General features: G+C 46.5%; 1 protein-coding gene across 1 annotated transcript in view; it reads right to left on the bottom strand.

Moving 5' to 3' along the window:
• SNTB1 (syntrophin beta 1) overlaps positions 1-11094 on the bottom strand; it is a 204398-nt gene extending 193304 nt beyond the window's left edge. Inside the window, exon 1 of the mRNA XM_075582311.1 lies at positions 10319-11094. Within this exon, the coding sequence (XP_075438426.1) occupies positions 10319-10838 (520 nt within the window). The 5' untranslated portion in view covers positions 10839-11094. The remainder of the gene's footprint in view (positions 1-10318) is intronic.
• Between the last annotated feature and the right edge of the window lie 1616 nt (positions 11095-12710).

Below are 12710 nucleotides of genomic sequence, written 5' to 3'. Positions count from 1 at the left end.
TTACCAAAGTAATGTGTAATGTGAATTAAAAATATATTAAATCGGAGCTATCTGGCATCCATGTCTTTGATTATTGAGTCGTGCTGTCCCAGATGACCACTTAATGTTGGTGGGATACAAAAGACAGAGGATGCTAGGAGTCAGGGAGCAACGATGAGACCCAGTAGTAGGAGTATATAGTTGTTCGCAAGTGGGTGGCCAACGGATTAAGCTTCCTTGCTAGATGGACCAGCACTGCGCACTGCAATAGAGGCTTAGGTGTGTTGAAGTAAAAGTGCCTGAATAATAAAGCTAGCACATACAGTGTAATGATGGTACAGACACTGCAACATAAGACTGCCAGACACAGCAGTGCTGGGGTGAATAGCACAGTGATGACTGTGAAAACGCCTCACATAGAGTGCAAGGAAAGCAGGCACACAAACTATGGAAATAAATAAATGAATGACTAACTGCTAGGGTCTACAAAGTTAGAACCAGGAGACTACAGACACTACATTAAAACAGCTCCAAGTAGGAGACTGACAACATTGCGCGTCCAACACGCGTTTCCCTCCAGCAAAGGAGCTTCTTCAGGGACAGTATATTTTTAATTCACATTACACATTACTTTGGTAATATATGTTTTAAGGAAATTTATTAAAAGTTAATTTTTACACTAGTTTGGTGTGCATATAAGTGAATTCTTTTAGGGTGCACATTCATTTTGTGTTTCCCTTCCCCCTTTTTCTGATTAACTGTCAAATACACTTTAACCCCTTTATTGCCAAAGGGGCCAGCAGTGCTTTTCAATGAAACAAAGGGGTTAAGGTTTGGTCCCCAATCTTCAAAACCCTACTCAAATTTTTTGGTATTTACCTTTGGCCCCCATTGTGTATTCAGTGTCCAAAGACCGATGTCCAATATTTGGGAACTGCATCCCCAAAAAATCCCATTTGGAAGAACAATGATTTTCTTTACAGTGGAATGTATTAATTCGGTTATTCTCACCCCCTCTTTCTGCTCATTCTTTGTAATTATCTGTATATCCCACTGTCTATTGTATGTCTCTTCTGTCAATCTGAGACTACCTTGTATGTCTCCTGGGTCCCCGGGTTGGAAAACTGGGTTACAGAAAAGGAAGAAAGACGTCTGTAGATATAGTGATATGCTGCACAGCCGTGTCCAAAAAGAACAAACTTTCTAATGTGTGATGCCAAAAAAAGAACAACATTACATCACATAATAATTATGCCATATTAGCATCTGATGTTGGTGGCTAACTCTAGTCTTCAAGAGCCACAAACAGGCTTTAAGGATACCCCTGCTTCAGCACAGGTGGCTCATTCAGTGGCTCAGTTTTTGACAGCAACCTGTGCAGAAGCAGGGATACCCTTAAAATGTGTCTGTTGGTGGCCCCTGAGGACTGGAGTTGGCCACCCCTGGTCTATAAGGTGGTATTTACCCTGCTTTGCCTATCACATGACCTTAGAGCCCCCAAACCACCCCCCACCCCCGCCACAAAAGTTTGCAATGAAATCCAGTGTGGAATGGAACTGGGAAAACGTACTGGTTCAATATTCCTACATTTTGCAAAGGCCTTTGATACGGTTGATCCGCTCCATGCTGTTTCCTCCTCTCCTTGGCTGCAAGGCAGGGCAGTACAGCATTTATCCGTGCACTGTTATGAAGCAGCAGAGGGTGCGGAAAGAAGCTAAGAACTACACCAGAACCATCTCTGTTTCCTCTGCACTGGGTACGAGAGGAAGAGCAGGCTTCATGGGAGCCACAAGCAAAGCCCCCGAGGGCCCCCTGTTGCCCACCAGTGGCTCAGAGGATAGAACGGAGGGGAGGGATACGATAGCAACTTTCAAATACATAAAGGGTTTCAACAAAGTACAGGGGGGGAACGTATTTCAGAGTTCAGAGATGTAGAAGAGCTAGAATAAGAGATCATGCTCTGCAGCGGGAGGTGGCAGGCTCAGGGGAAATGTAAGGAAGTACTTCTTCATGGAAAGGGTGGCCAGATTCATGGAGTAGCCTCCCAGCAGGGGGGGTAGGGGCTAATACAGTAAGGGAATTCAAACATGGTTGGGATATATGACAGAAAGCCGAGGATCAAGTAGATCTGAGGTTTTACAACACATAGGAAAATGGGAAGGCACGGAGGACCACGTGGTGTGTATCTAATGTCAAATGCATCACTACATTTAAAAGATACCTTCAATTTATACAGCAAAATATGTGAACGTTTTTGCATTGGCAAATGTATTCCTTATTGATGCTGAAGAAAGAACTCCCCTAGTCCTTAGTAATGTATTGTCTACAGCAGTGAGTACCATGAATTATTTTACCATGAATGTACAGTATTCCTATTGGATTTACAGTAAAAGCTGCCACATTTCTCACTCCGTGCTCCGCGAGGCACATGTTGCAGGGAATGCTGGGGATGTTAAGGAGCAGGGATTGTGTAGGGATTGTGCAGGGATTGTGCAGGGAATGCTGGGGATGTTAAGGAGCAGGGATTGTGCAGGGATTGTGCAGGGAATGCTGGGGATGTTAAGGAGCAGGGATTGTGCAGGGATTGTGCAGGGATTGTGCAGGGATTGTGCAGGGAATGCTGGGGATGTTAAGGAGCAGGGATTGTGCAGGGATTGTGCAGGGATTGTGCCGGGATTGTGCAGGGATTGTGCAAGGATTGTGCAGGGATTGTGCAGCTTGCAGGTTTTTTTTTCCATAGGGCCTCATGCAGAGAGCAGCGCTATTTGCAATCTCGCCATTTTCCGGAGAAAATCGCGCTAAAAACAGCTGAAAATGGCGAGTTAGGAAAAAAGCGCCATTTTTTTTTTCTATTTGAAAATCTCGCCGCGCGGCTGGCGAGAAACTACATCTCGCCAGTCTGAAAAATATCCGAATTCAGAAAGGCGCGCTCGCCATCTAGCGGCTGTTTTTGGTGCGATTTTCTCCAATTTTCTCCGCCAACTAAAGTTGGCAAGAAGCAGGAGCTCGCCAGCTATAGGGAAACAAAAAAAATGCGCGATTTTTTTTTTCTCCCTTTCAGCTGCGCGCATCTCCTCATTTACAATTCTCCACATGCAGTAATGCTAAAAATAGCGGATTTCGCCCATTTCTGCATATGGAGAAAAAAACTCTCCATTAAAGCTACTTTTTCTTAAACTCTCCAATTTATTCTAGCGCTGCTCTCTGCATAGGCCCCATAGTCTGCTCTGTTTTATTCTTCATTCCGGACAGTTTTCTATTACGTTATCTATGTTTTAAGGCAGGGGATCTCAACTCCAGTCCTCAAGCCCCACCAGCAAGTCATGTTTTAGGGATATCCCAGCTTAAGCACAGGTGGCTCAACCAGTGGCTCAGTCTTTGACTGAGCCACAGATTGAGCCACCTATGCTGAAGCAGGGAGCCACTGATTGAGCCACCTGTGCTTAAGCAGGTCTTGTCAAAATGTATTGTGGACACCCACCCACTCAGTCAGTCACCCAGCCAGTCAGTCACCCAGCCAGTCAGTCACCCAGCCAGTCACACCCACACAATTCTTATTAGGAATGTATTACATTTTTTAAAAGTGGGGCGGGGTGGGGCTAGGTGGCGAGTAAATGTTTTGGTTTGGCGATTAGATTTTTGGGTGATATATCAAGCACTGCATATATGTGTATATATGTAGCCCGCAGACCCATTTTTAACCTCCCCAGGCCTTTTGTCACATTGGATGTAGCATTGGGTATCTTTGTCTTTTGTTGAAAATATTAAAATAAACTTATTGCATTGTAATGTTTGTTTCCGTATTAACAATAACAAGAAAACAGTTAAGTAAAAGTTGCGTGCTAAAAAAAAATTGTTTTTGTGGTAGGTGCGTTATGGGTTGGGGGGGGGCGAGGGGCCCTGCTCCTTTCATTTGTCCTGGGCCCCATGATTTCTGTTGGCGGCCCTGTCAGGGAGAGTACATAAAGGGAGGGGAAGGTTCGAGAAGGGAGGTTCGAGGAGGAAAAGAGAAGGAGCAGCCTCTGGTAGTTTAGGGATGTTCATGATACAATAGTACAGACCAGGCCTCCCTCTACTTTATTATGTTGTGGGACAGTACCCTAAAGAAGATTAATGGAGTCCAATAATAAGCTTCAAAGTATGGCAACGGCATGCCACAGAGGGCCTCAGTAACGAGGACTCCTGGGTGCCGGCAGATCGTCTCTAACTGCGGATCTGCATTAACAGTGCTCTCCTTCTACAGGCACGTGGCAGTTCCCGCACTGACCAAAAGTTATTAGGGTCACTTATACAGGACCCGCTAGAATTTCAAATGGGCCTAGCATTTCCGGGATAAAACAGAGGGGGTATCCTGAACAGAACAGTAGGGGGGGGGGAGTGGTGTCTCAGAACAGTTAACCAACTAAGGTGTTAAGTGTGGGCACTCATGGGAGCACAGAATGCATCCATAACAATAAAGAAATAGTACAACATTGTCTAAAGTGTGGTGACAAAGGTTCCTGGCGCCCATTAGTACACAATACCTATCGCCCAGCCGCCTGAATCAAGGGAACCCATGCGGAGTAGCCATACATAACACACCGATGTAGCCTCCCTAGAAGCCGGGGCAGGAAGGGTTAACTCTACAATGCCGCTTTCAACCCATAATAATTATAATATTAACATCAGTATGCAAGTGTGGGTGTTTTTATTAGGTGCTAGTATATTGCACACGTGTACCTGCCTCTCACTGCTAATATTGCTATGTGGTGCTCGATTGTTTCCTGGTAGCACTAGGAGAAAGTAGGTCTTGAAACATAACTTAGTCCAGGGGTGCTCAACCCCTCCCCCCAAAAAAAACAGGTCAGGTTTTCAGCATATCCCTGCTTCAGCACAGGTGGCTCAATCAATCCTTGCCCTAGCACAGGTGGCTCAATCAGTTCCTGCCTCAGCACAGATGGCTCAATCATAGGCTCCGTCCTTAACTAGCAATATCCTGAACACCTGACCTGTTGGGGAGGGGGAGGAGGTTGAGGACAGGAGTCGAGCACCCTTGACAGTCACAAGACTTACTGAACATTCCCCACAGTTGTCAGCCTCTCCGAGTTCATCATATTTATAATCCTCCTCCCTATGTTATTGTGCAGTTCTATTCCATGTTTGCATTTTATGTAAGGATGAGTAAGACAATGACATGTACCACAGAACTAATGAACTCAAACAGTAACAATTGTCTAGGTAGGAAGGGCAGGGGAGCGAGTTATACATTTATGTAAAAGGAAAATGACATATAATAATGTAGTAGGAGAAATGTTTAGCGCTTGTCTCGCACATGCACGCGCTGCGGTTATTCCAGTTTTACGGCAAACACGGAAAACGTTTGCTCAGGAAGCACGTGGCATTGTGAAACTGCGACGTTCTGGTGGTGGGGGCACTATATGAATGTGTTACATGGAAATGTGCCACAGGTGGTTTTAAATTAAAAATCAGGTTAAATATGAAGTTTTTAAGTAGACTCTACTGTTAAAATGTCTGCAATACTACAATTTAAAATGTGAGACTCAACAGCAAAGTATCAATTTATCTTGATCCACATTTGTGCCCCTTGTTTTTCAGTGGGGGGTAGTAACGTGGACCAGTTGTGACCTTTTTGCTAATTTTTTGTGCGTCAATTAAAATACCAGGTTTTATTTGGTGACCAGGCTCTGAAAACATATTTATTACATTCTGTATAATGCAAAGGGGGAAAACCCCGCTCCCCGTGCAAGAGCAGAATCGCTTCTAATAGTATTTGAACAAAAATCTCTACTTAATGTACAGTCTTTTCTAAAGAGTTTCATTTATTTTAGTAACGAGAGAAACACAAAGTTTCAGCTCCAACACGGACCTTTCATCATCCGCAACGTTATGTCTCTCCCTTGTTCCTAAAATAAATGAAAACCTTTAGAAAAGACAGTAAATAGAGCTGTTTGTTCCATTGCCGTTAGAAGAGATCCTGCCTGTGCTGTATACAAATGCACATGCAGGTTTCCTTCTGTTGTAATGCAAAGGGAAGGAATATTTCCTAATGATCAGGCGGCTCTGCGTTAATGAAATCTGCCACGACCTAGCGCCATATGAGATGCTGACAATGAGTGGGACTAAAATAAAGTGTCAGGCTTGTATCCCCATGTCATTGTGTGTGCTATGCTCGCTTAACCCTGTCACCGCCAGAGTGCCACACTTCAGAGAGAGCTAACTTACCAATGTTTTGCTTAGCCCTGACACTGCAGGACTGTGATATGATATAAACATGCAGTGTGTCCTTGATTTCACTTGTGAACATGGTACAAAGCCCCCATTCACACGTCCCATGTTGAGGAGAGTAGATACTCCACATACCATTCTTTTCATTATTATCCAGCACCTAAGATTAAACTATACTGTGCAAGTTGAGACGTGCACGCAGTTGGTAGAAGCTTGCCTCGGACTGACCACCATGCACTATTTCTGACATTGCATCACTGATTCCAATTTCCCTTTTGATTAACCTGAAACCTAATTGTCTCTTACCAACTACAATATCACATACATTATGCACCATTTCTTCACCTTTTTTTATTTAATGACTAAACCAGGAACTAAAATAGTGTGGATTGCACAATATTAACATGACTTATTTATATATGTATATCTTTATTAGTGCAGAATAAATGAGTTCTTCTGCACTATCGCAACTGGACTAACACGGCTATTTCCGTTTTATATCTTTATTTATATAGTGCCCATAGTGTACTCAGCGCACCACAAAGAGCCCCGGAGAGCTTACAATCTAAGTGGTATGTTGGGAAATTTACAGAGACAGCAGGCGAGGGAATAAGTGCAGTAGAAGGCAGTGCTTGGTAGGAGCGACTGCAGGACATTCGCCACGAGGCCAGGTAATTGGGACGATCATTTAAGAGGTGGGTTTTCAGGTTTACCTAGAAGGTGGGAGAGAAGGTGCCTGGCGTATACCAAGTGTGATGGAGTTCCACAGTTACAGGGCAGTGAGGGGGAAATGGTTTAAGGCGAGGTGAGAGGGGTGGAGAGGAGACAGTTATGGGTAGAGGAGAGGAGACAGTTGTGGGTAGAGTGCACGAGACGTGCAGAACACACACACCTAATTTATCAATGAAAATATGCTGTACCCTTTACTGAGGTCATCCAGGAACAAGTTATAAAAGAATGCTAAAACCAGGGGGAAAAGCAGCATACATTTTCCCTGAAATCCCTGCGAGAGGAAAGCTTTGCACTTCCCAAATCATTCCTTGTCAGGGCTATTTTGTAGCTTTCAGTAACTTCTCTTTTCAGAATGCTGTATTCCCAGAGCGTGACGTTTCTGTATATGTCATATCTATATATAGCACCGTTCACATTTTTCAGCGGGAGCAATGAGAACTCTTGAAACTTTGACAGTATCTGCAATCGCAGTCAGAGAGATATGGCTGTGGAGATTATATATCAAGGTAAAAGGGGAGGGGATTACAATGAACTGTTGCAACATGCAGCATTTTTACATGGACAGTTCATGCTACATTACTCTTAAGGGCACTCGCAAGAAGGTGTCGCAACTTTACAAAGATATGTGCTATTATTGCTGAAATCATGAAGTGAGCACTGGCTAAATCCAGCTGGCCAAACTAACACATTGTGACTCCAGATTTGAAATCTGTATTATTCTTCAGCAAATAAAAATACCACTTGTGAGAACATTTGCATGTCTCAGACAGGTCCCCAAACCCGGCCTTTCCCTATCTCTAAGGCTGGGTCTATGGTGGGCAGGTGCGCACGCGTGACCGTGCGAGGGGCTTCACGCTTCGCTCTATCTGGAGCGACGCGTGCCCTGTAGTTGAACGCTACGAGGGGGCGTGTCGTGGGCTTGGCCGTGACATCACGGTGCTGGTTTGCCCTCATTGGGCGAACCGCTCACGTGACCCGGCCGTCGCACAAGGAAACAAATGTATCTGTTGCCTCACGCATCGCGAGCGCCGGCACCTCTGGTCACGCGCACAGTCGTGCTCTCTGAAAACATCCTCTTAGAGGATCATATTACTGATCGCACCGCGTGCGCACTCCTCCACGCGGTCTCCCCGAACATGGATGCCGCCTTAGGATATAAACGATGTTTCCACTGCAGCCAGGGATTCTGGGTAATGACGTTCAAAGGATCGCTCACAGTGCGTCCATATTATTCTTCAGGATGCTATTACCTAACTATATGCAATAACTGTGTTACTATCTCAACCTTGACTTGTGCAGAGGATATAACAGAAGGCGACTCTTCTTTGTTCTGAGGAAGGGGCACATGTTGGTCCCCCGAAACACTGACCTTTGAACCTAACTGCTGTTATTGACCTAATTTGTACCAATACATGTTATTAAGCAGCCAAGTTGATCAGACCCCCAATTGTGTGCATTGCACTTTTCTGACTATTTTTTGGGGTCACTTAACGAGCGCTGACAAAACCCAAAGAATATCTATTTTGAAGTGCAGAGTTGCTTAGTGATGCATTGGGATATTTAACCTGACCATCATTTATTGTCCCATCTAAAAAGATTTAACCTACCTAAATTGCATTATGCCGATTGCTGCAACTTAATGGAGACTAATGCAATGCAACCCACTCTAAAGCATATAAGAAAGGCATTGTGGAAGAATTGCTACCAACAGCAGCAGTTTGCAGACAAAAGCTTTGCTTCACAGGTATGGGCTACTAATGGAAGTGTTCTTATTTTATTCAATGGTACGAATGCACAGGTTCATGAATATTAATGTAAAAAGGGATCTACGCGTTCTTAATAATTGCTCAGTATTTCTGCCAACTGGGCCAGTTAAAGGATTACAGTGAAACATTACAAAGATGTAGCACATTGTGCATGTTTAGCAGCTGTGTCACTGCTTGGTGAGAACTCATTGATAAACTATTCTCCTTGTTTATCCCGCTTCCAGAAGTACTACGTTTCCTAAAATACAGTTTTGGTAGTTGTTGCTGTTTACTGTATATGCCGCATATAATCCGGATATTCAGGTAAAAGTGCTTTGATTCAAAGTAGCTGGAATATTACCAGGAAAAAAGCACCACAAGCTGTGTACTTTTATTCCTCAGTCCAGTATGTCAGAGTGGGGTATCGCACAGTTAATAACACATTAACGTCAATTAACTTGAATGAAGTCGGTGATTTATCGTATTTATAGTCGTTAGCCTGCTTCGCAATATGCAGAAAATGGACCATGTGTCTATGACATAGATCTAGATGCTTGGAGAAGCGACAAAACGGTTCTGCTTACTAAGGCCCAGAATCACTGGTGTCAATGGTCATCAACTCGCGTTCGCTACAATAGACATTTTTACAATAGAAATTGCTGTTAACAATGCCCAAACCGTTTCAGATCTCAGTGACGTGAGCCCCAAATATATCATAACAACCCCAGGCAAAGCTTCCCAAAACATAAGCCGAGTATCATATGCTATGGTGGTGGGATCCTTGGGAAGGTTCGCCTGTTTGCAGGGGGTTAATACAACAGTTATTATCAGTGCCTTGAATGTACTCAGGAACAGGGCTATGTAAATATGTGGCTGTTTGGTGGCCCACCAAATTACTTACTCAAGTGGTCCATGATAAGGAAAAGTTTCAGAGGCGGCATTAGAGCAATGTGGAGATCATAGGGTTAAACAGGTTGAATGGGCCACAGGATGAACAGGCAGAAGCTGTCACAATATCCCAGCTTCAGCACAGATGGCTCAATCAGAGGCTCAGTCAAAGCTCTGACTAAGCCACCTGTACAAAAAGCAGGATCTGTTTGAGCAACCTGTGCTGAAGCAGGGATATCCTGAAAACCTGACCTTTGCGGGGAGGGGGGGAGGTGGACTTGACTGGAGTTGAGCACCCCTGCACCCTAGAGCATAAGACTAATGAGGTCCCTGATGGGTCCAGGGTGTAGAGGTATTCATTGTAAGACCAGTCATTAATTGTAATGTCTTTTGTTTTAAAGCCCAGAACTTTCCAATCTCTTAAACAACTGTCAAAGGTGCAACAAAGGGCCAGCCCCCCCGAGTGAAGTAAAATGTGCCAATCATCAGCCCTAGACAGAGCAAGACCTCACAGCCTGAGTTTAACTGTAGTATATGTGGTGGGCAAAATAATGGGGTGTTTAGAATATAACACGAGGCGATGAAACCCCCTCCCCCACCTGCCACCCCAAATCAACCTTGGTTAGGACCCTAAACAGCTAACACCACTCCTATCTGATTTAAAGAGCGCAACATATCCCTAATACCCCCCCCCCCCCACCTCAGTATGCACCCACTGTGTGTACAGTACGTGCCCTCCCCAGACTTACCCTCCAGGATCACCTCCCTGCCAGCCTTCTTCAGCGCCTGCACCGCCTCGTCGTGAGTGGCGTCCCTCAGATCCACCCCATTGACAGACAGGATCGCGTCCCCCACATACAGAGACTGCGTCTGGTCCGCCGCCAGCCCCTTGAAGATCTTGCTGATGAGGATGGGCATCTTGTTCTCCTTGCCCCCCTTGATGCTGACGCCCAGCCCCCCCAGCTCCTGCTTCACCACCTTGACACCCCTCTTCTGGTTGGCGATCGCCTCGGGCACTTGCTCTGGCAGATCGGTGCAGGCATTCCGGACCCCCTTAGGGCTGCTGCTGCTGCTGCACGCGGAGTCCTGGGGGGTCCTGTAGGAACCATTGGTGATCCCATTGTAGCTGCTGTTCTCTCCTCCTCTGTCCTCGCTGCTCAAGATCAAGTTGTCCTCGGACAAGTTGGCCACAACTTTGTGCCATCGGTCCCTCACTAAAACTTCCAGCACGCCAGCTTTGTGGCCCCTCTGTGCTGCTGCTACAGCCATGCCCGGGGCATTCTGCACAGAGCATGTGAGTGGGAAGGAGACTTTACTCGGGGAGTTCAGAGAGTGAAATAGTTTTAGTGCCAACTAATCACTTTCTCTCTCCTGATCCCCCGTGGGGTGGAGCAAGAGCTGGGAAACCCGAGCAGGGCTGAGCACACAAAGCAGGGCAAACAGAAGGCATGATAATGGTGCTGTGTACAGCGGGGAGGGAAGGGGGGCAGGCGGGCAGGGGAGGGCACTCAGCCATGTGCCGGGAGCCAGAGAATGGCGAGAGCTCGCTTATAAGGGCGAGTAGTGAGCGGGGTGAGAGGGAGCACATTACTCTCCTGGTTCTCATTGTAAAAGGCTGAAAGAGCGCAACGCATGCAGGAGGTGGGCGGGCAGCGCCATCTGCTGGTTGGTTGTGGGATCGCATGTTAAGCTCACTTACTGGACATTGGATCCACTATGTCGGGGGTGGGGAGGGGAGTTCTTGAAGACGAGTTGGGAAACGCAGACATGCAGTGTAGAGGGTTATTGTGACATGTGTGTCAAGGCAGTAAGTAAGTCTCTTAGCCATCTCTCAATATACAGAACGTGAATCTATTATTATGTTGACTAGCTAAAATGGTTTAAAGTTTTAGGCACTGCTTAGGAGTACAGTAAGAAAGAAACTGTGTGTGTGTATCACAGAGTTTCCCCACCCAATCGTAGATAGGGGCAATTACAGGGTGTATGGTGCTGAGGAGGGCTGAGTCATCCGCCAGAGGTAGTGGGGTCACAGGACTAAGCTTCTGGGGTTCATACCCCACATATCTCTTTAGCAGTGCAGCGCCTCCATCTACCGTAGGCTCAGGAACTGAAGGTGATCTCCCACGGTAGAACTTATTATCTTTCCCCCCAGTAAGGTCACGTACCAGGCAGGAGGTATATTGCAAAACAGGAACGGTTTATTACTATGGTCGGCAGTAACACAACAGGTACTCAGCAGTCTTCTGCTGGATACAGTCAGTCAGCTCAGCTTTCACTGAAGATGGTCCTACAGGCCAAGGGCACCCGCAGCCATCCTAGCTCTTCCCCACCTCCTTAGCGGAGGCAGAGGTATAGGTCCACACTCACCCTCCCCCGCAGGGAAGAGCACATGGGTAGGCCCCAATCTCAGGCTCCCAATTGTGTGACCTTCCTTCCTCAAGGGGAAGGAACAACCTCCAAATTTAGGGAGGTCCTGCCCTTAAGTACAGCCAGAAGGCGGGCACCCCGTTGTCCCAGCTACAACAGAGTGTACCACCCCCTGCTGTCACTCAAGTGCAATACCAAATGTAGCCAGGTCCCCTCTGGCTCCCCAGACATTCGGTTCTCTCTCTCTCACCTGCGACAGCGTGAGGGCAGTTGCAGGGGTGATCGCGTCATCGGGGGCTCCCGGCGACATCAGCTACAGGGCGCCGCCATCTTGTGTGCGTTTGCTCAAACGCGGAAGTTCGCACACGTGCAGTATAGCCTCAAATGCGATACGGCAGCCATTACAGGGAGTGAGAAGAGACGCTCCATAGTCAGGGACATCCCCCAGTTCGCACACGCGCAGTTAGCAGAGGCGGCGGCCATTACACAGCGCGCACGAGGCCCCAATGTTAAAGAGAGCCACCAAGGACTACAATTCCCAGCAGCCTCTGGGGACTGCACTTTCACCCTGGTCACAGGCAGCCAGACAGCCAATAAGGCTGACAGATTCTCATGCTGCAAAGTTGCAACAATGTTGTGTGAAGACAGGGATTGTCAGTTAGGAGCTGGGACACAGAGAGGGGAGGGTGTGTTTGTGCAGGGAGGAAAGTAGCCTCCTGCACTAGGCCAGAAGTCTCATCTTAGCCCCCAGCTAGGCCCTACTCACCTCAGCTT

This window comes from Ascaphus truei, chromosome 2 (genome assembly GCF_040206685.1).
Source record: "Ascaphus truei isolate aAscTru1 chromosome 2, aAscTru1.hap1, whole genome shotgun sequence".
Classification (NCBI taxonomy): Eukaryota; Metazoa; Chordata; class Amphibia; order Anura; family Ascaphidae; genus Ascaphus; species Ascaphus truei.
Note: the sequence above shows the minus strand (reverse complement) of the source record. Positions and strands in the feature narration are given on the sequence as shown.